The 27,383-nt window shown below is 46.7% G+C and overlaps 2 protein-coding genes across 6 annotated transcripts; one reads left to right on the top strand and one right to left on the bottom strand.

Annotated features, from left to right (window-relative positions):
- On the top strand, positions 1–22,673 carry mlphb (melanophilin b). 3 transcript variants are annotated; one of them, XM_011612799.2, is made up of 17 exons: positions 1–263; positions 3,071–3,212; positions 3,695–3,911; positions 4,825–4,976; positions 8,074–8,295; positions 9,528–9,667; positions 15,783–15,835; positions 16,976–17,062; positions 17,231–17,342; positions 17,498–17,724; positions 19,374–19,457; positions 19,796–20,068; positions 20,466–20,612; positions 20,684–20,752; positions 20,917–20,965; positions 21,214–21,308; positions 22,282–22,673. In XM_011612799.2, exons 4-17 carry the CDS (start codon positions 4,831–4,833, stop codon positions 22,306–22,308), a joined length of 1,731 nt encoding a protein of 576 aa, XP_011611101.2. In that variant the 5' UTR covers positions 1–263; positions 3,071–3,212; positions 3,695–3,911; positions 4,825–4,830; the 3' UTR covers positions 22,309–22,673. The 3 variants fall into 3 exon arrangements, with proteins under 3 accessions (XP_011611101.2, XP_011611112.2, XP_011611116.2); XM_011612810.2 differs by having other exon boundaries at positions 162–263; positions 19,838–20,068; XM_011612814.2 differs by lacking the exon at positions 21,214–21,308 and having other exon boundaries at positions 165–263.
- Positions 22,674–24,220: 1,547 nt separating this feature from the next.
- On the bottom strand, positions 24,221–26,597 carry LOC101076251 (ras-related protein Rab-17). 3 transcript variants are annotated; one of them, XM_029851608.1, is made up of 6 exons: positions 26,558–26,597; positions 26,036–26,198; positions 25,566–25,717; positions 25,338–25,463; positions 25,163–25,256; positions 24,221–24,762 (listed from the first exon to the last, which is right to left on the bottom strand). In XM_029851608.1, the coding sequence occupies exons 2-6, from the start codon at positions 26,127–26,129 to the stop codon at positions 24,638–24,640; spliced, it is 591 nt and encodes a 196-aa protein (XP_029707468.1). In that variant the 5' UTR covers positions 26,130–26,198; positions 26,558–26,597; the 3' UTR covers positions 24,221–24,637. The 3 variants fall into 3 exon arrangements, with proteins under 3 accessions (XP_029707468.1, XP_029707471.1, XP_003962230.1); XM_029851611.1 differs by lacking the exon at positions 26,558–26,597 and adding an exon at positions 26,442–26,532; XM_003962181.3 differs by lacking the exon at positions 26,558–26,597 and having other exon boundaries at positions 26,036–26,316.
- Positions 26,598–27,383: the final 786 nt, after the last annotated feature.

Genomic DNA, 27,383 nt, shown 5'->3' with positions numbered 1-27,383 from the left:
ACTGCAGAAGCACATGTGGACCTCTTCCCAGACATGAACATTGAGTGGATGTTGAAGAACGAGGCAGCTCAGAAAAGCACCATCCAACATGGATGCAAGAGTTTTATCCTGTTTTATTAAAGTTGAGGAGGAACCTGTTTTGACTCAGCCCGACAGAAATGCTACCAGAAGTGGAGACCAAGCCGGACAGATGTGAAGCTGCTCCTCCGGAACCATCCTGGGAGCCCGATGATGGATTTGTCTTTGTAAGGACTTCCTATTGGGTAAAATGATGTTTGTTAATTGGAAACAAAAACTATCAGTGTTTTTTTCTCGTGTCCAGCAGATGCATCAGTCGGTAACTGAAAACAGGCGCACGTTGTTCGGTCGTTAAAGCAGGAGGCTTTATTGCTCCAGTCTGTGCGGTTGTTTGCCGAGTTTTGGAAGTGATTGTTAACATCACACATTAACCTAATCGCTGCAAAATCCACTTCCTGGTCAGATTGCCAAATGACTTGGAAAGAACGCCGCGGAGTAAACAGCTGCTGCTCTCGGCGTCAGTGGGAACGATGGACCGTTCTCAGAACAACCCAACGCAAAGTCCAGAACAGTGAAGCTGGGGGGGTTGTTGCTTTCAACTTTGGGTTCTGAAGCCTCTCGGGTTCCTCCTGCATTTCACATCCGTGTTTGTTATCCTCCCAAAGTTCTGCCTTTAACATCCAACAGGTTTTGTCCAATTGGAGGTCCAGTGTTGGTCGTTCTGTCTGGAGTTTGCATGTTCTCCTCATGATTGTGTGGGTTTTCCCGGGGTATCCAGTTGCCTCCCACGGTCCAAAACTCCAGTGTTGGGTTGATTGGAGACTCTAAACTGACTGAGTGGGCTCTGAATTGGCTCTGATCTGGTATTCTTATGGTTTTGCTTGTTCCAAAGCCCAGAAGTGATCAGAATAGGAATAAGACAATGTTCAATAAATCGATGATTGTTGTAAGGAACCCAACAGTGATGTTCTATCTTGAGCTCCAGGTGGATGGGTTTTGAGTTCTTGCAACCATTTTGTGGTTTAATGTGTTGTTGATGGACTTTTGCAGCATTTACCTACCGTGGAGTGCACGGATTAATGGATCATGGAAAAGATTCCTCTCTGTCTGGATGTGTCATCTTGTCAAAAATCCCTTTGATTGTGTGGAACATGTGACTTTGTGCAGCGATGCTGAAGAAGCTTCTCCGTTCTGAGGCTTTCTCATTTGCTCCACACACTTTTCACATGAGAAAAAAAAAAAGCCTCTGACTGCCAGCTGGTCCCAGCTGGACGTAGGAAAGGAAACTTTTCCTGCTTTAAGCTTCCAACTCTGAAAAACGGGAAATTCCCATGACGCCCATGTTGCTGTAATCCTCATTTGCAAAGACAGTAAGAAGCTTCTGATGGTCATTAAGAAAAAAATCACTGACTACGACATGATCGGCACCTGAAGATGAAACCAGCGTGTGATGGCAGAACTTGGTTTTATTGTGGAGGAAATCACCAAAAGTCTTTTTCCTGCGCTCCAGATTATAAGAGTGGAGACACAAAAATACCAATGGTCAAACCAGGAAGAGATAATCCTCAAGCCTGTGTCAGAGTGACTGTTTATATAAGCTGCTAAAAGCTAAAAAACACACGATGGCGCTTAAATTCTGCTGTGTTTACATTCACTCCAACAACCGAGTAGGAAAAAGTTCCATGATTGAGTCCACACATGCCAGGTTTATGTAACTCTGCTTCCATTTCCTCTGAGAGAGCGTTCCAGTGGCAGAGAGAGACCATCTTCATCAACGTGTCAACACGTATCGCAGACAAAACACACGGCAAAGAGCAGGACTCCAGTTTCAACTGCGCTAGCTGGTAAAACAGTCAGCGACACATCCGAGTCCTGCCGGTGGAGCCCACTCAGAGGGACCCCGAGCAGGCGATGGGGGATGTGAGGTGTGGGCCCACCGCCCTGCCTGGACTGAGAGTCTCTGTTTGTGAGTGATCCAACCCCTTAAATCACCAGACTCTTTTGTTCAGGATTACATGCAAATGTAACTTTTGCACGAATTATCTGCTAAACTTCCTTATTTGATGTCAAACTTTATCTTAGTCCTCGCAAAAAACACTGTTTTATAACAGTCAAAACGAACTTAAACACCCTGGCCGGAGGCAAATCTCGGTTCCTCGGTTTTGGTCGTAAACGTTGATCCATTTGTGGAGGATCAGATCATCTAAACCCTCCCTGAGACCCTAAACCCTCAGCAGTTAGCTGGGCTGTGGTTGTAATTAGCCCCGATGAGCCATGGGAAAAACAAAAATTTGGCCCCAACTCCAGTTCTGTTGGAAGGTCTTTGTAACTCGAGCGGTGCACGGGCGGTGTGCACCTACAGGGAAGTACGGTTGGCTAAGAATACTATTAAAACTGCTGCTAGAACCGCTGTGGTGTTTTGGTAACAGTGTGTCACATCTGACCAAAGCATTCAGTCTCTTGGCTACGAGCATCGCTACTGTAGCTACAGCCTGTAAAACTGCTCTGAGAAGACAAAATCCAATTTGTAAGAGTATTTCTTAAAGTGTCACTGCTTTCATTTCCTGATAAATTGACTGTATCTGTCTTAAATTAAGTCTCTGCTGGGTTGGAAGTGAACTCCCTGAAAGGATTGACATCTCTCTCTCTCTGCTTAACTTGAGTGCTAATTAGCGAGCATGCTAATTGGTGCGAGGAGGCTTCGGGCTACATGATGATGGACCATTTAAGAGCTTTTGAAATGTTTTTTAGTCGCCCTCTGCTGGTTGTCTGCAGTAAAGTGACCGCTTCCCCTTTATTGGGGGACTTGAGTCCCTGTGAAAGAGTCCAGCGTTGCAGCACAAATGTGAATGGAGGGAAAGTCTCAAGAAAATACTTGAGTAATTGTGCTTACTTCCATTCCCCCCCTTTTTCAGCGTGTTTCTGTGTCTGCTGGCTTTTCCTGTCTATTTGTGTGAGCTGCATTGTTGAGGTCTCTCAGCTTCCATAGAAAACAAACCATGTGAACAGTCTCATCGCCCAAACATCGAGTTCATGTCTGTTTACTCCTCAGGAGGACGACTGGGCCCAGTGGCTGAACAAACAAGAAAATTGGATTATGACTCGACACACACGGCCCAACTCAAACTCAGGAAGCACAAGCGAGCGAGGGAGGAACCCGGAGGGAACCATTGGGTTTAATCCCTCAAATTCAGGTGGCTTCTGCTAAAAACTACAGATTATCACCCTGCTTCTTTCCTTATTATATGAAGCTTAACGCTGCTGATCACCTGTAGCTTTCATTCAGCTGGTAATTCCCTGGGTAAATGTTTGACCACCTCTGGAAAAGTGACCCGCCCTCTTCGCAAATGTGCCCGTAAAACCAACAATGCCTGGAGGCGATGAAGAAGCAGCCCTTACAGTCTGCACGGGCACATTCTCCTGCTTTCCCAACATAAGCGCTGTCAAAAACATCCACTTGTCAGTTAGATCACGCATCAGTACCCTCCCCTGTAATATTGGTTCCACAACATGTGACTGGAATTAAGCCCAGTTGGCCGCCCCATAACCTCATGATCACTGCACCATTAAAGGAGCAATCAAATGCTTCAAACCCGCCGTAGCGATTTAGAATCAGTCATTTGGATTTTAATGTGAAATCGCTGTGAATCTCTGTTGTTGTCATGTTTTATTCCAGTGTGAGTTACGGCCAGACAGGTCCAAGCATGCAGACACACTCTGTTTGAAGTCAAGTCCAGGAAGGCGGAGAGGAAGCTCGTGTCCCTGCCTGACTTCCTCCTGATAAGTGGACATGTGATTAGCATTGCCGTCTGCTACTTGCTTTGCCCTGCAGTCAGCCTGCTCTGCCTTCAGAGGACACACTCGCCGCCTGAGGCTCATCCACCATCAACCAGGTAGGCTCCATGTTTGTGGGGGTCAGAAAGCACAGATGTGTTTTAATCCTGCTTTTCTGCTGGAGGTTCGGGTTCTCTGTGGTTAGAAGGTTTTAGAGTCTTTTAGCTCTTGATGAGACAAATGCATGAGAAGGTAAATGCAAATTAATGTATTTGTATTTCATGGCACATCTGCCAGTTGAGCACTGAATCTAATGTGACTGGTGACTACCAGTTAAGAAATAAGATAGAATAAAGTCAGGAGCAGCTGGTTTTCTTAATACAGATAGTGGTTTACACCTGCTGAACAAACAGAGCCACGTAGCGATGCACAGCCACAGAAATCCGATGGACCCATTACAAAAGCAATACTGAGCCGCAGTTGTTGAGCACAGCGTGCACAGATTTGATGTGTTGGATTCACACGCTGGTATATTGGGAGCAGAAATTCGATTAGGTCACGTACATTAGCTGTTGGAGCCTCAGGGACTAATAAAATCATTAACATTCCTGGAGACATCTGTGATAATAGTGAATCCACACATCGTTCTCAGGCTCCCCCGGCCAAGCTAGCATCACATAAAGCTGCATATTAGAGAAGGTTTTAGCAGCTAAAAAGCCTCCAACTTGAATCAATGAATCTACTTTATAAGTTTAAAACAGTAACTGCTGTTGGTTGGGTCACGTCTAACGCTAACGCTAGCAGATGGAGATTAAAATCAAGGATTCTAACGCATGTAACACTCCCACGCTGTAAAGATCATCTCATCTTCAGAGCACCATCACTTTAAACTGGTTTCTGAGGTGATTTCATCCACCGTCTCACCTGCTGCTCTGTTGGACACAAACATAACTGATCATTTGGAATAAATGCTTCACGCTCTTGACTCGACACCGTCGGCGCTGACATTAGCCTCATTTATCCCCGCTACAGCTCAGGATGAGTTTCAGATTAGCGCTCATGCCTGGAGGAAGTACAGGCAAGAAGCTGGACCTGACCAAGCTGACGGATGAGGAGGCCGAGCATGTTTGGGCCGTTGTCCAGAGAGATTTTGACCTCAGGAAGAAAGAGGAAGACAGACTTGGGTAAGTTGGTTTTATTTTTAATAGTAGAAAAACATTCTAATGACTAAGGAGAAAAAGTAGCATCAACCCAGAGGGGGCAGTTAGCGATCATGTGTCAACCTGCTGGGCACCACAGGGCTCGTGCAGCCCCCAGCTGGGTGCCTGTGCAGAGGTAACGCTAGAAACCGAGTCAGAAGCTTCGTTCTGTTGGTCTTGGCCAACGTCAGCTGCTTCAGATGTGCTGAACATGCGACGTGCTGCTGAAATTGGATTATTAGGTTATTTTTTGTTGCGTCATTCCCCACAACTTCAACCTTTGTCATGAATTTTTTTTATCAAAATTTTGAAATAAAGGCGTGGTCATTGTGCAACATCTGCAAAAGTAAATCAATATTGTAACTAAAATCAACATTGTTTAGTTACACCATCATTGTTTAATTTAAAAACTTAAAATGAGAAAAACAAGGTCTTAAATGCTCCCAGGAGAGCAGCTGTGCACAATGTTTAATACCAGGCTCTGCCCACAGGTACCTGCAACACACACACACACACACACACACACACACACTATCCTTGTACAACAGCAGCAGCGTCACATTTTGGCTAAAAATAGCTGTGTACATTTGCTTATAATCAAGTATTAAATTAGGCAGGAAATAAATAAAATGCAAAAACGATGTAATTAAAGCCAGATTGGAGGTTGGCGCCGCGATCCGGATGTTATGGTGGAGGAACACACGAAGCGCTGTTGGTCGATTTGGGATCAGATTAGAAGATCCTCTGAAGGAATCGGCTGCAGCAGCACAGTTGTTTCCACTAAAGGGAAATAAAAACCCCAAGAAGCGCCTCGATGCGATAGATCATCTGCTGCCTACTGTTGGTTTCAGATATTTGTCTCCCATGAATTGATTTCCTGGTTGTTGTTGCATAAAACAATCAGATATTCTTCCTCTTTGGTGGATGCAGGTGTGATAAATGGGCCTTTTTCCATTTTCTTCTCGTCTCATCGCTCCAGCTCTTTCTGCTCTGGTATCTTCATAAAGAGAGAGTGAATCGGACCCCCTCCCAACCCATGAGCCCCCCCACGTCGGTCGGATGTCAGCCAAGGGGGATTTGATCTTTAAGCAACCTACTGTTATATAACCTTATATTACTGTTACTGCCTCCGTAAACTCCCCCAGTTCAGGTGCAGACAGTTGGAACAGACCTGAGGGTGAACTTTCCCGTTAGCGTCATGAATCCATCTGTCCACCTAAAACACAGGACTTCTGCTTTTGGGATTCTGTCAATCATATTTTCACAGGATTTGGATTTAAATTATGCTCTAAAGTTCCAGATTTTCACCCACTTAGAGTTTCTCTGGGGGGGGATTATGACATCGAGGTTTTGAGATAAGTGCAGCGGCTCAAACAGGCTGAAACTGGAGGCTAAGCTAAACTCAAGAGGGTTTTATTTAGGACAGGCTTGGTGGGAAGATCACCATGTATGGGAACGCTCAGCTGCGTTGGTCTTCATCTCTGCCTGTGATGAAGCCAATTCTGGCTGCTGCCCAGGAGCTCCTGAGCTCTGCCAATGCTCCCAATCCTCCACAGAACCTGCTTTTAATCAACCACTGAGGTCACATGTGAAAGAAACTATGCAGGAATGCAAGAATCTATGGCTTTAGTCACATCTGTGCACTTGTTTTAGCGCTGGCCATCAGCAGAGGACGGACCTGCAGCTCCTCGTCTTTGGGCGAGCGTGTGACGTCCATTACAGCTCAACGTCAAACAAACATTAAACATCTTCAGTCTCTTCTGGACGTTCCCCAGCCTCTTACTCCTGCACCGCTTCTGCTAGCACAGCCACCAAACGTTACAAACGACTTTTAGGGTAAAAAAAAAACCTGCATAAGCAGACGTGAAGTCCGACCACTGAACTGATCTTTGACGTCTGACCCTTGACCCCACTGAGGCTGTAAAGGACCACAAAGGGTTATAAACACACCTTGCATTCGTCTCAGTGGTTGGGGGCTCAAAAACAAACAAATAGATCTGAAAAAAAGGCATCCTTCCACTTCCTGCAGCTTTGGCCAGGCTCCGCCCCCTCATCCCACATTTGGGATTTGTTATCTAATGTTTTCTTTTCTGCCGTCGTCAGCGTCTCCCATCGCCGAGCGAAGGACACGTTTCTTTCAGGATTGCGCTAAAGATCTTGTCTGACTCCAGCAGATGAGGTCACCGCTGACGCAGCAGAGGAGAGGTGTGTGCTTACGTGGGATTTGGCCGTTTGTGCGGCGCCCATCACACAAAAGCTGCCATTGCCACATCTCAGAAAACACCCTCGCGCTATTCAATCTGCATCGTGTTTAAAACGCATTAAATAGTCAATAATTTCCTCAAAAGCTTCTTATTAAGCATTAAGAGGGATAAATCAGTGTCCTTTAACGCATGCGTTGCCAAGACTGTCTGTTGCCTCAGCCTGCCGACGCTGCGTTCAATGACACTGTTATTTTAGCTTTCAACAGCACAATTGAGTAGAAGGTTGTTCAGTTGTTGGGGAAAGTGTCTCCACATGGTTAGCTTAGCTTATAGCGTAGCTTAGCTTAGCATACATGATGGAGCCAGTGGGACTGGAACGTCGCGCCGCGGTCCAAAAGCAGCGACTGCAGCGTTCTTTCATTCTGTGTAAATAAACATGGAAAATGAGCATTTTGTGTTGTCTTGGAAAGGTTCCTGTTAGGCAACAGTCTGCTCTGTGTTCTGCTCTCTGCCTGCCAAATAAAGCCAGCACCAGAAAATCAGGATAAGAAATCAAGAAGGTCATTTAGCTCCCATTTCTGCTACCAAAAGAGCTTTTCTGTTGGTTTTATTCTCTGTTCAGTAGGACCGGACAGGCAGTAATCAGCAAATTACTGACCAGAGCTTCTGACATAATAACGTGAACGATCAGAATAAATGTTCCTGTAGCAACAGACCAGCTCAGATTTCGTCTTAAATCATCTAATCCAAGTATTACTGTAGCTATCAGACACTGCAACGGTACAGATGTGTTTCAACAAAATCATTTTCTGTGAAATCATCTTGATTCTGACCCAACCTGGACCAGTTACATCACTAACAAAATGTCTTTAATTCAGGGACCTAAAGACAAAGATTGAGAAAGAAGACACGAAGAGAGAGTTGCTGGGCAACCAGACCAGGCTGACTGAGAGCTACTGCATCCGGTGTCTCCAGCCCTTCAAGTTCCTGGTCAACACCAGGCGCCAGTGTCTGGACTGCCAGCTGCACATCTGCAAGTCCTGCAGCCGCTACAACAAGAGGGAGCAGGGCTGGGTGTGTGACCCCTGCCACATGGCCAGGTAGGGACCAGCTGAGCGGAGATCTGTGGCCGTCGGCTCCAGGAATAAGCAGCCCCAACAGGAAACGGTGTCACCAGTGTCATAAAGCTGTGTGACCTTTGACCTCCATGGTGACGAGTCAAGGCTGAGAATCTGAGGTTCAAATCAGACAGAACACCCCAATGAGGGCACAAAGCCACATTAGCAACAGCATGTTCGTGGGGACTCTGGGGGATGCTGGGTCTGGGACCAGCTTGAACCAGTTTTTGGGTGAAGTTGGAGGTGAAACATCCCATAATTATACACTGAAGATGGCCCGAGATGACGCTGTTCTTCAGCTCTCTGTCAAACTCTGCATTCGTTCACATCCATCAAGGCAGCAAGTTTACTTTAGCTGCGTTCGTCCCATAATCCAGCAGCAGGCCACCACATGTGGGGTCCAGGGGCCGGGAGTCGGGGGCTTGACGTCACTTCCAGACCCCCCCAGGTCTGGTGGGCTGGGAAAACTCCTAATGTGTTGTAGTCTGTTCTTATCTTAGAGCAGCTGATTAAAAGCTGTTTTCAACACAAGTCATTGGAACACGTCTCATCCTAATCGATGATCTGTGGATTTACGGCGCTCGTAGCAACAATAAAGTACTTTTTACTCATTACTGGATCCTCCAGAGGAATAAACGAGTTCTCATGTTATAGATGAGCAGGATAAATCAGGAGGAATCTAAATATCGGAGTACGAGCGCCTCGAGTTTCACTTTTAAATAGTTGAGTTCTGCCATTTTAAATTCCTGCCCTGACAGACTTTAGAAACATCTCGCTATGCTAATTTATAGTGTTAGCTTTACTAGTTTACCCAAATCTCCTCCCTCCCCCGTGTGGCCGAGCTCAACCAAACATGGTCGTAAAGGTTTTTCTGGATGTTTTAAGTCCGTTTTGGTGCGAGTGGGTGAGAAAACTAGAGGCGGATCTCGGGATAAAGGGGCTAATCCAGATGTTTGTGGCTCTGAGTGAAGCTTCTTCATCGTTTCTATGCTTTTCAGCACTTAATAGACGTTCGTTTCTCCGTTTGGATCCTCAGTATTTGCTGAAACGGATGAAAAAACAAATTTCTGAACAAATGTGATCTTTGGTCCTTATGAACCCAATAAAGATTAAATTATTAGAAATGTTGGCGGAGGCCTCGTCAACAGGAGCAGCCAAGTTCGCCCTTGCAGGTCCGTTTCCCAAACTCCGTTTCCATGGTTTCCTCTCTCCAGAGTCCTGAAGATCGGCACTCTGGAGTGGTACCATGAGAACGTTCGGGCCCGATTCAAGCGCTTCGGCAGCGCCAAAGTGATGCGGTCGCTGTTCAAGAGGCTGAGCGGAGACAACAGCAACGGTCCCACTGAGGCCGAGGGTGAGACCTGTCTGTCTGTCTGTCTGTCTGTCTGTCTGTCTGTCTGTCTGTCTGTCTGTCTGTCCGTCCGTCCACACATCATCCATCCACCCATCATCCATCCATCCATCCATTCACCCACCCATCCACCCATCTATCCATCCACCCACCCACCCATCCATCCATCTATCCATCCATCCATCTATCCATCCATCCATCCACCCATCTATCCATCCATCCATCCACCCACCCACCCACCCATCCATCTATCCATCCACCCATCCATCCATCCACCCACCCACCCATCCATCCACCCATCCATCCATCCATCCACCCACCCACCCATCCATCCACCCATCCATCCATCCATCCACCCATCTATCCATCCACCCACCCACCCACCCATCCATCTATCCATCCATCCACCCATCCATCCATCCACCCACCCACCCATCCATCCATCTATCCATCCATCTATCCATCCACCCATCCATCCACCCATCCATCTATCCATCCACCCATCCATCCATCCATCCATCCATCCATCCATCCATCCATCCATCCACCCACCCACCCACCCACCCATCCATCCATCCATCCATCCATCCATCCATCCATCCATCCATCCATCCATCCATCCATCCATCCATCTATCCATCCACCCACCCACCCACCCATCCATCCATCCATCCATCCATCCATCCATCTATCCATCCACCCATCCACCCATCCACCCATCCATCCATCCATCCATCCATCTATCCATCCACCCATCCATCCATCCATCCACCCATCCATCCATCCACCCACCCACCCATCCATCTATCCATCCATCCATCCATCCATCCATCCACCCACCCATCCATCCATCCATCCATCCACCCACCCACCCATCCATCTATCCATCCATCCATCCATCCACCCACCCACCCATCCATCCATCCATCCACCCACCCACCCATCGATCCACCCATCCACCCATCCATCCATCCACCCACCCACCCATCCATCCATCCATCCACCCACCCACCCATCCATCCATCCATCCATCCATCCACCCATCCATCTATCCATCCATCCATCCATCCACCCACCCACCCATCCATCCATCCATCCATCCATCCATCCACCCATCCATCTATCCATCCATCCATCCATCCATCCATCCATCCATCCATCCATCCATCCACCCACCCACCCATCCATCTATCCATCCATCCATCCGCCCATCCATCCATCCATCTATCCATCCACCCATCCATCCATCATCCATCCATCCATCCATCCATCCATCCATCCATCCATCCATCCATCCATCCATCCATCCATCCATCCACCCATCCACCCATCCACCCATCCATCCATCCCTACCTCAGCCTCTCTTATCTTATCTCAGAGTATCTTTTGCTCCACATTTATTTATCAGCAGGGTGAATTTAGCTTTAGGCTCTTGGGTGTTTTCTTTATTTTGCTGCTTTAGCTGATGCTTGAAAGTCGCTCCTGCCTGTGAAGGGACTCGGTGCCGTCCGAGTCCATGAGCACAGCCACCCATTCTGAGCAACGGCCAAACGTCTCCACAAATGTGAAGGGAATTTCAAGTCTCTGGTCAATTTTCCATCACTCCAGGTCAGAGTTCCAGAGCCTTTTACTGGAAGTCTGCTTCAGCTCAACAGAAATCCTCCACAAATGAAAGTTTTTCAGGGGATCCAGCAGCTGCAAACTGGACTGCAGCTGCATGGAAAATATGTATCAGCCACTGTGCTCACGCTCTGGCACCAGAAACTGGTAAAACACCCCCATAAGAAGCAGGAATGGTGTCAGTTTTGGGTTCGAAAATGAGATTTGATCATTCTCATTTCCTGTTGATCAGAGTTTTATCACACCAGGAAGCTTTTCCTGTTTTCATCCTCTCTGCCATGATGTCATGATGTTTTCCCTCAGAGCTGAGCTAAAGTCACTGACCTGGTTGTTTATCAGGGTTTTACTTCATGGCTTCATTCCTAGAAAAATCCGGCAAAAAAATGTTTTTCCCAGGAAATGAAGTTAAAAAGATGGAAAAGATAAAATGAGTTTTAAAAACTCAATGTATGAGCCATTATTTCCTAAAGCAGGATGCCACATAACAGAAGTGTGTAGCTACGCTCGTATCAGGCGTGCGACCTCGTCCACGCTGCTCCCGGGCCCCCTGGTGGTGAACAGAGGCAGGTGACACACCCTGACGGAGCCAGAGCTCGTCTCCACTCCAGATCAGCGGAGGTCAGAGTGACGATCCACCAGATGATGATGGAAACCCTGAAGGCAGCTCCAAGTGCCACCCATCAGTCTACAGGTCGCTTCGTTTCTGCGACCTCGAGTCACAAGAATAAAGTTTCCTGTCAAAAATGAAAGAAGCCATCAAAAGGCTGCCAGAGCAGTCACAGGGGTTTAATATCTTCCATCCTTCTGCTCTTTCCGGTTCTGGCTCATCACAGCTGCGTCGAGTGATATCACAGATGAGCCTGGAAGCGGCTCTGGCCCGGTCCTGCAGGACCCCCCCCCCCCCATGTGGGACGTTGAGCTGCCTGCAGCTCTGCAGTTTTTATTTTCAGGCCTTCTAATGTGCTGAAAAGTGCTGTCTCAGTTTACTGCTCGGAGCTCGGCTGCGATGGACCCTTTCAAACATTTTCCATCGCTTTGCTTGTTTGCTTCCCACAAAGTCCTGCCAACATCCCCCAACATGTGTTGGGAAGCTGCTTATTTCATCTCTCAGCACTATCATCCAAGTGAGATCACCGCGCCGGGACATGTGTGAATGGAGCATTGGCAGCGCGGGCTGCGCTCACACTGAGTCAGCCTGAAGGACTTTGGAAAGTCGGGGGTGAGGTTTAGCTGGCGGAACCCAGCAGATCTTGTGATCATCTGGTCACATGTCTGCAGAGACAGGGGGGGGTGGGGGGGGTTGCATGCATTAATCCTCCATTCAGGCCGCGCAGATGCATGTTCGATGCATGTTAACAGATGATCGGCAACTCACCACACTCGTGACGGACCAAGTCCCACACGCACGGCTGCGCTCGCACACATTCCACACAGTCTTTGTACGACTGGACTGAACCTCCTCTGGGCTGGTCCGTCGGGCCCCCAAAGCTCAGAGGGTATCAAACCCAAATGAAACAGCAGCGTCTTTGTTCACATATACGGAATATAAAGGGACAGGAAAAAACCCACACGGCTGACCATTACACCAGTTACACCAGTTACACCAGTTTGTGGTCACTGGTGTGTGATAGTCAGAGGGTGTTTGGGGTTAATGTGAACTTCAGCAAATGTTATTAGCATCAGCACTCATTTTGGTGGTGGTTAACTCTACATTAACCATACATTAATAGTTATAGTTATCAGTTAATTGTCAGAATATGTGCTACTTCTTGCTTTTATTGTTGTCTGTACGCCTGTTCTGCCCCTGAGGAGCAGTAAACACCACCAGTGTGGCTCATCAGACGGATGACATGGTGGCCCAGACAGGTTGTGTTGCCACTGTTTGCTGTGGCAACAGTGGGGGTTGATACTCCACAGACAGCAGATACGCTTCCATCTGCAGACATTTAAGCCCCTCACGTCCCCGTCGACCCCTCTGGAAACACGGTCGGCATAAAGGTCGACAAGTTTGACCCGCCGCTGTTGACAGGAAACATGAAGGAAATGGGTCACGGCGGATAAAATGTGACTTCATCAGCACTGCTGCTGCGTTCGGGACATTTCTAAGTCATTTCGTCTGTGAACACATGAAGGGATTCGCAGCTTTTTTCAGTGAGCGTCTCTCCTCTGAAATCGGCCAGAAGCTGGAACTCAGAAACTGAGCTGCACTGTTCGTCTGAACAAGTTAAACATGTGGAGTTAAGTTAACCTAATTAACCAAGTTAAACCTAATTAAGGGTGATGCGTCACCACGGTGGTGACGGGACAGAAGAATATGCATCAAGGTGCAGCTATTGCTAATGAGAAGATGGCATCTGTTACAGAGGTTAGCCAGGTCAGCAAGAGGATGAGGGTGGTTGATGGTGGTTGATGGTGGTTGAGGGTGGTTGATGGTGGTTGGTGGTGGTTGAGGGTGGTTGGTGGTGGTTGATGGTGGTTGGTGGTGGTTGAGGGTGGTTGGTGGTGGTTGATGGTGGTTGATGGTGGTTGATGGTGGTTGATGGTGGTTGGTGGTGGTTGAGGGTGGTTGATGGTGGTTGGTGGTGGTTGATGTTGTGGTTGGTGGTGGCTGGTGGTGGTTGATGGTGGTTGGTGGTGGTTGAGGGTGGTTGGTGGTGGTTGATGGTGGTTGGTGGTGGTTGAGGGTGGTTGGTGGTGGCTGGTGGTGGTTGATGGTGGTTGGTGGTGGTTGAGGGTGGTTGGTGGTGGTTGATGGTGGTTGGTGGTGGTTGATGGTGGTTGGTGGTGGTTGATGGTGGTTAGTGGTGGAGGTTGATGGTGGTGGTTGGTGGTGGACGGTGGTGGTTGATGGTGGTGGTTGGTGGTGGATGGTGGTGGTTGACGCTGTGGTAGATGTTGTGGTGGTTGTGGTGGTTGATGCTGTAGTAGATGTGGTGGTGGTTGGTGTTGGTTGATGGTGGTTGATGGTGGTGGTTGGTGGTGGTTGGTGGTGGTTAATGGTGGTTGCTGGTGGTTGTGGTGGTTGAGGCAGCAGTTTGAGGAGGAGGACAGTGGTTAAATGTCTGTGGAGGAGAAGAGGCTGTTTCTGTGTTTTGTGTTTCACAGCTGTGTTTTGATTGGAACAAAGACTCTACGTGTCAGATCACTGATCACTGATCACAGATCACTGAACGAGAGGTTTGGAGTTGAGGATTGGGAGGAGAAAGGGGAGTTTATCTGGGGTGAAAGTTAGTGATGATGTAAGAAAGAAAGAATTATTGGAAAATAAAAAGGCTGGCATAGAAAAGGCCTCAGATTGGACTGATGTGTAAACATGGCCGATTCTGCAGCCGGACACAAGGGGGCAGTAGAGGTGCTCTGTCCGGGGCACCAGGGAAATACTTGCTAGTCTTATTCATGGTAACATGTCATGCTAAGCACCATGTTAAATTAGGAGAAATTAGAGATTCTGATCTTAATGATCTGAAATGAAATCATTGATTTGGCCCTTGGAAATCTTTCCAGTCTTACGTTGGCTTTAATGTCGGAAAAGTCAATAATCTCTGGCCAGAGATGTTGGGTTTGCAGAAACCAAAGTTGTGGATTTGTCTGAATTTCGTTGGCGGAGAAGAGAAGTTTAAAGGAGCCCATGTCGTTTGTCCAGCGGTTGTAGAAATTTGAGATGTTTCTCAGCCAAAACCTGGTTTTCCTACTGAAAAGAGAATGTTGTGGCAGCAAAGGCCTTTTTTATTTCATTAACTGTGGTGTTAAAATGTGCCCAGCAGCACTGATCTGAGTACAGTGGCTTCATCTGCAGGCTGGTCTTTAGACGGTCCTCGGGGCTCCTGCCCACACACACACACTCACACACACACCCTGTGTGTTAATTAGCCACTTAAGAGATGTGTTTGGCACTGTACAAAACTTTACTACCTGTTTTACCGTCCTGTATGAGACCCTCACATGCTCCTTCATAAATTAGATTTTCAGCAAATTAACACACACGTATGGTCAGACCTGCTCCTCTGGTGCTCCTTAGAGACGTGTATGTGTGTGTGTGTGTGTGTGTGTGTGTGTGAGAATGTCGTTCACCTATACAACATAAATATATAATATATTTATTCATTTTACCTGTGAAATTGGTTTATGATCATTTAACTGAAATGTATTTTGGCCACTTATCCCTTCCAGCATCCAGATGTTTTTGAGCTTTCTTTAGTCTGTTTGCTCCATTTCCACAGACATTTTCCACGGACTCACTGTCAAAGTCCTTGTTTTCCCCTGCAGGATGTTTCTGCAGGAAACATCCGATATTAAAAATGTACATTTGCCACATTTGTGTGGAAATCAGTGTTCTCTTATAACAGCGTGATGTTGTGCAAGTGGTGGGCTCAAGTTTTCCTGAAGGTTTGGATAATGTGACTCTTGGGTTTGCTCACATGGGAGATGCACAAAGAGAATACAAAGAAATGCTTCTTGTAAATAAAAGGACGATCGCTTCTGCCTTTCTTATCTGCAGATGGGTACGAGGAGCACAGTATGGACGGAGCAGAACCGCTGAAGAGCAAAGAGGTAACCGAGTCTTTGATCTGATCTTTGGGGCAGAAGTAGTGGACAGATGTGAAACATCTTCATTTCTGAAGCGCATCTGGTGGAAATCCAGGGATTTTAGACGGGTTTTGCCTGGTTTTTTGCACCAGTTTTCGAGCGTTTGTCACTCCTGAAAGCGGAGGTGTTTCCTGGGCATCCACGCCAACCTTCCGCAACGGCTGGAACACTTTGACAGACTTTGGTTAGGTGAGGCTGAACGCTGGCAGTGGTGCATTCTGGGTAAATACCAGTCTGTCTCACGTAATCATACAACATAAAAGTTGAGAGAGCCTCTGAGTTTGGTCCAGGGGTTGTAAAGCCAGGCCTCTGGGTTCGGTGGAATTCTTCATAAAACTGAAAGCTTCTATTGTTAACGCCACAGTCTGTGTGTAAAGTGGGAGTTTAACGGTTTATTTCAGTCGCTGCAGCTGCTGCTGGGGAGGAAAACACTCCATGGGACTTTTAGGCTCTTCTGGGTTTCTATCTGTTGTTCTTAGTTTCCATCATGACTCAGGGAGACATGTTTGGACAGAAAGACCTTTGCTACCACGTCCCCCCCCCACTCTTGTTTCCATTTCTATTGAGCGCCCCCTGTTGTCCACAACAGAAACTGACGTTTGCAGAACACAAATCCTAAATGGGACTGGCAAGACTTTCCCACTCTGACTAAACTAAAGTCTCATGTAACTGTTGCATAAGATGAGCAGGAAGAACGTTGACGTCAAGTTTAAAAGACGCACTTTGGCGCAGAGTGGCTAGAAGAACATAGCAATTAACAAACATTCTAGAAACCTACAGGAGGCTTTTTCCTGCGTATCCAGGCGAATCGAACGCTAATCCAATGTAACTCCGATTAAAGACAGATTCTTCTGAAGGAGACATACAGGCCAGCGTGCTCCTCAGTGCCGGAGACCTGAAACTGGAAATATTCTCTTCAAAACTAGACTTAACTGCTCGATGATGCCTGAAAAACAAGTTCTCTCTGATTTACATGACTTAAACTTGACAGGATGAGACGGAACAATGTTTAATTGCTGTTATGTTGTTGCTCTCTGGGCCTCCACCCAGTTGTGTCTTCACTCTTTCTTCTTCTGTCTTTTTGTGGTGCTATTTCTGCTAAAGATGAAGAAGGCCAAGAGGAGGCTGACGGTGGATCCCATCGATTTCGAGCGAGAATGCGACAACAAATCGGGACAGCGGTCAGATCAGGTAACGTTTGCATCCTGAGGTGTTGCGATGGAACTGTAATTCGCTGCCGATGTCTTTATTTGGTGACACATTGTGTCTCCGCTGACACGTTTCTCCAAGACGATCTCCGTTATCCTCTGTTTACTGAATAAACAGTCCCGTTTTGCTCGTCCGTCTCCACCATCACAGGCTGCGCTCTCACAGGGGGGCTTCAACGAGGATGAAGGTGTGAGGGCGTCGACGCTCACAGAGGCTAATCTGGCTTCTGTCTTCCACCACATTCTTCAGGAACAGCATGAAGGTTTGGACCAGCCAGCTAATTAAATGGATCTAAAATGTTTGGAACAAATCTAGCTAGTTTAGTTTTATATGTTTCCTCCCAGAAGTGAAGCAGATGGTTTATTCTTTGATTGTGAAACCTCATATCTGCATTTCGTTGACTGCTATTTCCTCCAGACAACAGAACGCTTCCATCTCGCTCCGTCTCCCAGCTCAGCTACTCCTCAGTGGGCAGTGGAAGTGGTTGGGGCCCCCACTACAGCAGCAGCAGCTACCTGCCCGGCCCTGGCGACTCTTCAGGGGAGGAGGAGCAGGTCCAGCCATTCCCGTTCTACCAGTCTCAGCAGGGAGCCTTGAGCCACACCTCCCAGGAGAGCCTGAACTCCCCCCACCCTCCACCACAGGTCTTGTCCTCTTCAATACTGATTTGAAACATCAGAAACAAGATTAGAGGGTCGAGAATGTTGAGAACCACCGGTGTGATTGGCGCTGATCCCGCTGTTGTCACGGAGAAACGCGCAACACTTTCCTGGAAGCCACCAGGCGTCTTTTTAGTCGGTTGTTGTGTTTAAAAACGGAGTCACGTTGATTCGTGGCGGCGGCCCGACGCGTGCGCGGTCGTCAGCAGCGCCTCCATCAGTGGAGCCCCTCTGGGGCGCGGCCCAGACGCAGCCGGGGTCTGCGTTTAATCCTGTATCGCCTTCTTTATCGTCGATTGATATCCAGCCAAAAACCATTTTGTCGCATCGTTCGCACAACAACGCAGCCATAAACACATCAAGATGTCACTAATTTAGTCGTTAACATCCGTGCACAACAACCTTCTGTTACTGCTCAGAAATCTGATATCAACCAGATTCATGGAGCCTCATTTTATAGAACCCATCTGCTGCTTTATGATGGCAGAGTGCTGTCGGGCCTTTTTTCACACATTTGACACAAAGATTTTAGGTCGGTTTTACAGAAACAAGGATCAGCAGTTTAGTAAAATGTTGCCGTCTTAATTTTGATGTCAACATTTGGTTCGATCCAGCAATATTTGACCTTTTGGTTTTGGAATCTGCTTCGTTAAACCGAAGAATAAATTTGGCAGTGGGATGATAAACAGAGCTGTTAATCTTGTGGGAAACGTTGACGGCGCGTCAGTGGCTCTGTGGGTTTGGGCCCCATTTATGGAGTCATTCAACAAATGAGAATTTTAATTTTAATGCAACGGATCAGACTTGAGGCCACTTTAAACTTGGTCTTTCACCAAGTGCGTCGTCGTCTCCTCAGACTGAGATCAGGGAAGAAAACCACAAAATAAACTCTGCAGAGCACAAGATGATAAATAAATTCCTTTTGATTTACTAATCCCGAGAAAATTCTAATTTTTTGCAGGCTTATTTTCTGATCCTGTTTATTTTGAAGCTGCGTTTTTGCTTCATGAGAGTTGGCGACTGTGAGACCTTGATGACGGAGCAATCGCGAGGTCAGAGGTCACGTATGTCACACTGCAGCCAGTAATGTGCCGTCATGATCTGCGGAACAGACTCCGACGATGGGCCCAGACCAGTGGACAGAGGCCTTGTTCCAGTGCCTAAAGGGATATTTTAAAAGAAAACATTTGAACTGTGTGACTTCTACACCGAGGTCTTTGTGATGAGGGTGGGGGGGTTTAGAAGGAACGGTTCATTATTCCTGTGTGTGTGTGGGGGGGGGGGGGGTTAAAGCTTCACCCGCGGAGCCTCTGCTTTACTTCCTGATTAGAATCAAACCACGATAGAGTCGCTTGCTCAGTTATTCCAGTTGACATGTGGGGAAAACCCATCTAAATGGTTTTGGAAGCAGCTTTTTAGGACCCACTACAGCTCGATTCTTTAACTTAAATTAGATTTGTGATTCAGCTCCGACTCTGATGAGCGCATGTTCCTTCATGAGGTCTCCTTCATGAGGGTTCATCTGAAGGCCCCTTCCTGCAGTCCGAGTCAAACTGGTATCATGTGAATCGCTGCATATTTCCACCCCCGTTTAGCTTCTTTCTTCTGTCGGGTTGCGTTCTGACCTCCCACAGATCAACGACTTGAACAGCCGCGTTTCAGCCATCGAAAACTTCCTGAACCACCTGGAGCAGAAGGTCGCTTCCCCGTATGAGCAGGTAAATCCAGGACATCAGACCTGGAGCCAAACTTCAAGGGCTGCCAAACACATGTGGATTTGTTGAGCTGAGTTCATCTTTACTGAGTCTGACATTTCCTGGAATGTTTCTAGAAATACAACTAAATGCACAAAGATAGAAATTTGAATTCTATCTAATGTATCTAGAGCACATTAGGCATTTCTGATTAAGCTGGACAATAGGCTAATGAGGTTAGCATGTTAGCTTCGTTCAGACGCGGCCTCTTTGGTTAGCTTATCTTTGGAAAACTACAGCAGCCAGATGTGATCTTCAGAAACACATGAAGGCACCTTTTTTTCTCTTTTTACACTAATCAGCAGACGCCTCCAACTCCAAACAGCACATCTCCTTTTTCTCAGTGGGAGGAAGCAGATTTAGAAGAGCAGCAACTGAGGGAAAAGCTGGATAAGATGGCGGAGCACATCAGTGACCACAGTGAAAGCTCTGAGGAGGAGGAGGAGGAGGAGGAAGAGGAGGAGGCCAGCAGGGCCCCAGAGGATGCCAAGCCCTCCAGACTACCTATCAGAGCAGCTTCCAGATCCAGCATCATCCTCTCCAGGCTGGAGGAGCACCAGACCGACTCTGAGAAGGTAGAGAGCTTTTCAATTTAAAGCTTCAGTTAATGTCAGGAAGGCCATGAAAAAGAGATTTGTGCTGCACATCTGGACGGTTGATCTGCACTCAGTAAATTCCATGACCGCTGGATTTCAGTTCAAACATAAACGTCCGTCATTAATCACTCCGCTCCGACATTTTCCCCTGACTCAATCCCACATCTAGGAACTATCTCCAATCTCATTTTACTGCCTTTTTGCTGCCACAGCTCAATGTTTGAAAGCCAAACATCTAAAATTAAAGCTCTTACGTTGAATTAAAGCACTTTAGTCCAGCATTGATGTGGTGCGTTAACGTTTTATCGAGATTTCCTTCAGGATTTTACGGGATCTTACGTGTTCAATGTCATTTTACACAACTTGTCTCTTGGAGAACGCCGAGGTGGACGTCCCGGAGCAGAGGTGGTGTCCTCTGGAGGAGGGGTCAAAGGGCGGCTTCAGGGGCTCAGCAGCTTTATTGTTTGAGCTGGAGGACAAGGTAGCACAAGCAGCCGCCAGCGTCCAGAGCGCCCAGAGCGAGGTAATAAAAGTCAACTCTGGAGCAGTTTATTGGTGACAGGAGCTGCTGACGTCCACTGGTTTTCTCCTCAGGTGTCCTACATAGAGGACAGGATCGCTGCTCTGAACGCCGCTGGGATACAGGGGGACAGAAGAAGAAGGGTAACCATATCTTGTTTCTTTATTTAAACAAAGAAAGGCAGGATTCCTGCCTAAGTCTCAGATAACGATGCAGATAACGGCTCCTTCGTGAATACTGAGCCCTCTGAGGTGCCGCAGAACCTGGCTGGACACTGTCTCACTTCCTGCTGTCTTTCTTCCTCCAGTCTGCCATCCCAGTACATGCAAGACGACTTTCCCACAACCCTCCCTCAAGTAAGCAGCCACACGTTGACTCTGACATTAACCTGTTGTTGTTCCAGAGGTTCCACAGCTCCATCTCCAATGTTCTGCTCCCTGCAGTGTGTCACTAAAAGAGGTTCCTCTTTATCACACACGCCTTAAGCACAATCTCCTCGGAAGTGGCACATTTAACGGCTCTATTTAGCACATTTTTCCATATTTTTCCTTAAATTGCATCCATTGGAGGTTGAATGTACCATGTAGTTGCTGTATGTCTCCAGACCAGGTGGACAGGTTTGTGAGGAACAATATCCACAGGGGCTCCCTGACACAGAGGAACCCAGTGGCCAAGCCCAAGACTGGGTCTGTCTCTGCGGTATGACGCCGGAACGCTGCCGGTGGCGAGTTTGCGTCCCGTATCACGTTTACTCTGTACGTTTGATCCAGGCCGTTCACTCTGTGGTGAGCTGCAGGGATCAAGAAGAGAGATACCAGCCCCACATCTGTGACAGGAAGTAGCTTATAGAGAGACACCTGATCCACCTTAGAGACACCCCGCCCCCCCCCCCAGTGAGACGCCGTTTGGAGTCGGCTGAATTATTGGTATTCTGTATTAGTGGTTTTTTAATCCCATCCTGTCAGACCATCACAGCTAGCTCCACCTACTGGTGTGGAGGTGTAAGAACATGCAGGGTATAGTTACATTAACCAGTTTAGGAGTGGTACCACTACCCATCACCTCCCAATTTCCAGATAAACGTTCTACTGGAAGCAAACTCTCACTTTACTGGTTTAACTGGGCTTTGGTTTCTGCTCATCGATCACCACAGGTTGCTTTTCTAATCAGGCTCAGTGGTTGGTTGGTTGATGATTGACTGACTGACTGACTGAGGTTTGTGTTTTGCTGCTTACGCTGCATTAATTTCTGTTTCTGATTGACAGCAGCGCCGTCGCTTGTAAAAATAGACTTTTAGAATCTGTGCGCCTGCTTCTGATTTAGTCTAATCAGGGAGGGATTGTTTGCTGAGATGTTGGACGACCCGAGTGAGTTTGCGACCATGTGTGTGTCAGCGGCCCTCAGAGCTGCGGAGGGTTTTTTGAGACGCAGCCGCACGGGAAATTCACGACATGCAACAATAAAGGTGACAGCTCTGCTCTGTTTGGGGTCACATCTCTGCAAGCCTGCGCCCACAGTCTGCTGCTCATCTGCTTCCACGTTCTCGTCTGATTGTTCACATCTTCTCCCGTGATTCAGCAGCAGGCTGAAGTGTGAATGAACCCAATCAAGGCAGGTTACTGATGAGCTGATGGTCCACCCAGCAGACAGTGGTTGTGTTTGTTTCTTGCAGAAACCAGTCATGAATCAGGCTACGTGAAGCGGAGGCTGAGCATCCTGTGAAGGTCACTTCCTTCTCTGATCCACTGGAATTTAGCTGCACCTCAACCAGGCCGGGAGCTTCTTCACGTCTGTTTCTGCTGTTTATGCACATATAGTTTGAGGGTGAAATTACTGGGTTTTCTTTAATGATGTTTTATATATCAAACTTAATGTTAAGTTAACTTTTCTTATTGAGATTTTACATACAAGCAAACAGATGATTGTAGTTTGTTTGTTTTTACTGCTTATCCAGTCAAAAGTGCAATAACTATATAAATCAGTCCTTTTAGAATAATAGACGTGTAAACAGGGTATATGATAAAGAATCAAATAAACACAATCGGCGTATAAATTTAGATAAAACTTTGCTGTTGTAAATATTTTCGAGTTTCATATTCAGTTTAAAAGCAAGAAGAACTTCTCTTCTTCCAGAGAATCATGCTTAGATGCCAAAGCCACAGATCTTATTTGATTTGTACTCAGTTGTTCTCAGATCTCTTTCCACCTGATTTCCTGCTCTGTTTTTACTTTGTTCTAAATCTGACGATTATTTGGAAATCTAAGAAATCTATAAATAGCACAGACTGATTTGTATGTGTGGCACACCACCAGAAGACGACCTTCCTGTGTGGGACGTGTTCCCTGGGCTGTTTCTCCAGTCACAGGAATCATGTGTGTGTACTGTGGTGGAGGGGAGGCATTCCTGCCTCTGGCCCAGGGACCACTGGGATAGACCCCAGCACCCCAGTGACCCTAACTGGGAATATGCTACTGTTAACTGGATGGGTGGATGGATGGATGGATGGATGGATGGATGGATGGATGGATGGGTGGGTGGATGGATGGGTGGGTGGATGGATGGATGGGTGGATGGATGGATGGATGGATGGATGGATGGTTGGGTGGGTGGATGGATGGATGGATGGATGGATGGATGGATGGATGGGTGGGTGGATGGATGGGTGGATGGATTGATGGGTGGGTGGGTGGATGGATGCATGGATGGGTGGATGGGTGGATGGATGGATGGATGCGTGGATGGATGGATGCGTGGATGGATGGATGGATGGATGGACGGACGGACTCTTTACGGTCCGGCATCACAACCACGTGTGTGCTGGTCACACTTTGCTTCCGTCGCTAACGAACACTTGCAGCTTTACTTGGAGCATCGGTGTTTATACCAAATCATGATCTTTGTCCATTTTTACCAAATCAACACGTTGTAGTTGTGATTCAACATACTGTGCAAATGCTAAGTAGCATTAGCCTACTGACTGTAACCTGCTTCAGCTCAACGCTCATCTGGAACGAAGCTTCACAAATTCCTCAAACATTAACTGAAATGAGCCAAAATGTAAGATCGTATAAAACGGAAGGTTCAGGATTCGTGTAATTCATGTGGTCATTAGTCTCTTCCCAACTTCTTGATTTAGCAAAACAAATCAATAAATCAAGTGGGTGAATAGAAGTGATGCAGTGTCGGAACCGTCTCTAAGGAGCCTCAATGCAACATAAACGAGTTGATAGTTTGACTTTAGGATCCAGTCGAGATGAACGGTGTTGTGATTTTCTAGCAGTTCGCTGATGGAGACGTGTGTGTGGATGAATATTCACACTCTTTTTGCCTCTAACTTCAGCGTGACTCACAGATTCTGCTGAGGGTGGCCTCTAATGCTGCAGATTTGTCACGTCACAATGACACTCACATCATTCCTCTTTAATCCCCTTTAACGTTTCTTCTGAGCCCTTTCTTCATCTCATCCCGGCGAGACATAAACAGCTTCTTTGTTGAAGGATCCAAATTAAAATCAGAGCCTGTGGTGCGACAGAAGCTTCGAGCAGCACCAAAAGGCTGCTGCAGCCACAAGAATGAGCTCAGAAAGATGCTAAATCACAGTGGAAACCGCTATCCTGCAGAGAAAAACTGTTTATTCCACAAAGAACAAGAGGCTGAGAGGGAGACAGACGTTTATACAGGCAGACCACATTATTTAGGATTCTGCTTCCACACACAGTCACTTTAATTCAAAGCATATTTAATTTCCCCGGATGTATTCACAATTGATATTGTGATTAAAAGATGGAAATTTCGAGTTATTGCCCAGAATCCAAACTGTTTTCAGATTAAATGAATGGAATGGAGCCTCATTCCATTTCTATATCATAAACAGATCTATTCATGGACGATCATCTGGGATTTTCAGGTTGTTCACTGGTTTTAATGGTTTGGCTGAGGAGTGGGAGCATATTTTTACGGTGCTGATTTGTGAAACACGTCTAGGAAACATGACTTTTATTAAATATGTTCACTTGATTTATAGCAGTCATGATTTGCAGCAGGATGTGAGAAGGCTGGACATGTCTCTGTGGTGCAGATCCTCACAGGGCTTCTCCTCCCACTCCGACAGGCCGCCCTGCTGACCTCCAACACACTCGTACACTCTGTGGGCTGAGTCACATGACACTCACTGAAGACGGCTTCACACACACGCTCCTTCGATCCCCACCGATCCTGTTTTTACGTTCATTTCACTCTCCTCCAGTCTGAAACCAGAAGGTTCTGCTTCTGTTTTACTCACCAACCTGTTCTGATGCCAACTGTGAGGGAAGCTATGATAGTCACTACCCAAATGATTTGTGAGTAAGGAGGAATATTTATCGGATCTGGTCGTAAATATAAATTTACATCCGATAAGATTTCATGTTGGTATCTTCTGCCCTCCAGTGGATAAACAGTGTAAGTTCACCTGCGGTCAGCACATTCACTCAACTCAATGTGTTAACCTGATATTTTAAATCTTACAAATATTAACCATAAAATTCAGTTAATCCAGTATTCAGACACCTACCTACATCCTGCAGCAGCTCGTCGACGTGATCCCCCGACAGTGCTGACGTTTCAATAAAATATAATCCCCTGTCAGCAGCCAGACTGTGTCCCTCCTGTGTCATGATGTGAAATCAGCAGGAATGAACTTAAACCCGTCATCAATTGGGTTTAAATGAGCTTCCCCATTCTTGTACCTGCTCTGAGACCTGCCGAGCGTGGCCCAAGTCTGCCTTGTTGCCGATCAGCCACATGACAGTCGACCCAGGGATGTAATGTTTCTCCAGCTCCTGCAGCCACAGCTGGACTCTGTAAAACGTTTCCTGGAAAAAACTACTTATTTATTTTTGAGATGATTAACGCCAAATGTCAAAGGTGATATTTGTATTTTCATATTTGTAGGTAACGGCTTCTGCTCCTCTTACCCGTTTGCTGATGTCGTAGACCAGCAGTGCAGCGTGGGCTCCCCGGTAGTAAAGTGGGGTCACGCTGTGGTACTTTTCCTGCCCTGCCGTGTCCCATATCTCAAAGCGAAGGGACACGTCCCTCAGATGGATCATGTGGGTCATGTAAGCACCTGAGCAGAGCAGAGACGGTCCGGGCTGAACTGACAGTTCAAATCTGCACGGACTCATGAAAGCCACCATCTATTCCCACTGGAAACACCGGTCCTGAAGTATCAGAACCTGGTGTCTCTTCCACTGACGAGGATCCCACCATGCTGTTGTTGCCATGGCTACAAAGATGTTCTTAGCTTCTCAGAGACGCTAAGACAGTTTTTAAGGCAGCTTTAAAAAAGACAAGTTGACAAACGAACACTTGCAGCTTTCAGTGACCAATGATTCCTAAATATATCATTAACTTGGGATAATTAAAGACACCAACTTGAACTTACAGCCCACTGTCGGCACAGTGCTCCTGAATTCACTCCTGACAAACCGCAGAGCCAGGCTGGACTTCCCCACACCGGAGCCTCCCAGTAGCACCATCTTAACTCTGAGGGTCCGGACGGGTCTCCCCAAAGTGTCACTAGAGAGTTGGGTGGCCACTGGGTCCCTCTGCGTGTTCATCACCACCAAATGAGAGACAGAACATGCACAACCTTGCTTTTCCAGATAATGAAAATAAAAGCAAAGTCCGGTCTCGGCATGTTTAGTACAGATAGCATCAGCCACTTCCTCATGAACCAGAGCCATAAAACCTTCAGCCAATTAGACAAGAGAAGCACCTGCACTTTGTGCTCCGGTAGACCTTCAGGTAGGCCTGAAAACAGAAATATACCAAACAGAAGCTGTGCTCACATCTGCTTCTTCTGTTTCTTCATGAAAAGCGCACCGAACGCATCAAATCCACAAAAGTCTAGTTATAGTAATTATCTCTGATGTGATCATAAAAATATAATTGAAACGTGCCGCACCGTGAGGACCCATGTTGGACTCGCGTGGTGTAGAAAACAGGTGCAGAATTCCGAAAAAAAGGAAACTTATTTTTTTTGTAGTACGTGTGAGATATTTAATGACCACCAGAGGGCAGCACTGTAGTAGTCCCTGAACGCACCAGCGTCATTGAGAACTATACGGGTCACATTGTCACGTTAATATAGCCACAAATATCATCTGACAATAGTCATTCAAATATTTATTCACAAATGATCATTACTTCAATTCTTTATTATGCCCAGTCGTAATTATTGCAAGTGTAAAATGAAATCAGTGAAATCTATAAATGAAAAACTGGATTTGAGTAACTAGATTTTATCAAGATAATGTTTGGTTGAAAACTAAAACTTACTTTTTAAATGTTTATAAATATACATATAGGAGTCGTTTCAATACAAAATACAGATTTAAATGAAAATTAGATACAAAAATAAACAAATAAATCATACAAAATGTCAAAGCTACAAATTCCCACATTTATCTCTCTCTCTCTCTCTATCTCTCTCTATATATATGTGTGTGTGTGTGTGTGTGTGTGTGAGTGAATTAAGTATTTTCCTGTAAAGTTGTGTGACGCTGACTTGTGTGTCTCTTTAAGAAATTTAAGACCGTTTTCGAGCTTAGTGGTCACCATTAAAAATAGCAGAGTGGGTGTGAGAGAGTGGATACAAGAGCTGCGGTTTCTGACTGAACATGTATGGATGGACTCCACGATGGAGGTGGCTGCTGCCTTCATGGACCCGCGGAAACCCCGATCTTAGAGGGGAAAGAGACATAAAACCTGTAAAATGTGATTAACTGTAG

The sequence above is a fragment of the Takifugu rubripes genome, chromosome 1 (assembly GCF_901000725.2).
Source record: "Takifugu rubripes chromosome 1, fTakRub1.2, whole genome shotgun sequence".
Taxonomy (NCBI): Eukaryota; Metazoa; Chordata; class Actinopteri; order Tetraodontiformes; family Tetraodontidae; genus Takifugu; species Takifugu rubripes.
The sequence above is the reverse complement of the archived record's forward strand: the minus strand, read 5'-3'. Positions and strand labels throughout refer to the sequence as shown.

Excerpts from the sequence above, each read along its gene's own strand:
- mlphb (XM_011612799.2), top strand. The coding sequence starts at position 4,831 with ATGAGTTTCAGATTAGCGCTCATGCCTGGAGGAAGTACAGGCAAGAAG. Across the intron at positions 15,836-16,975 it reads AACCGCTGAAGAGCAAAGAG|ATGAAGAAGGCCAAGAGGAG; the intron begins GTAACCGAGTCT and ends TTTCTGCTAAAG. Across the intron at positions 21,309-22,281 it reads AGACTGGGTCTGTCTCTGCG|AAACCAGTCATGAATCAGGC; the intron begins GTATGACGCCGG and ends TGTTTCTTGCAG.
- LOC101076251 (XM_003962181.3), bottom strand. The coding sequence starts at position 26,210 with ATGAACACGCAGAGGGACCCAGTGGCCACCCAACTCTCTAGTGACACT. Across the intron at positions 25,464-25,565 it reads TCTACGACATCAGCAAACGG|GAAACGTTTTACAGAGTCCA; the intron begins GTAAGAGGAGCA and ends AGTTTTTTCCAG. Across the intron at positions 24,763-25,162 it reads CGAGCTGCTGCAGGATGTAG|CCCACAGAGTGTACGAGTGT; the intron begins GTAGGTGTCTGA and ends CATGTGACTCAG.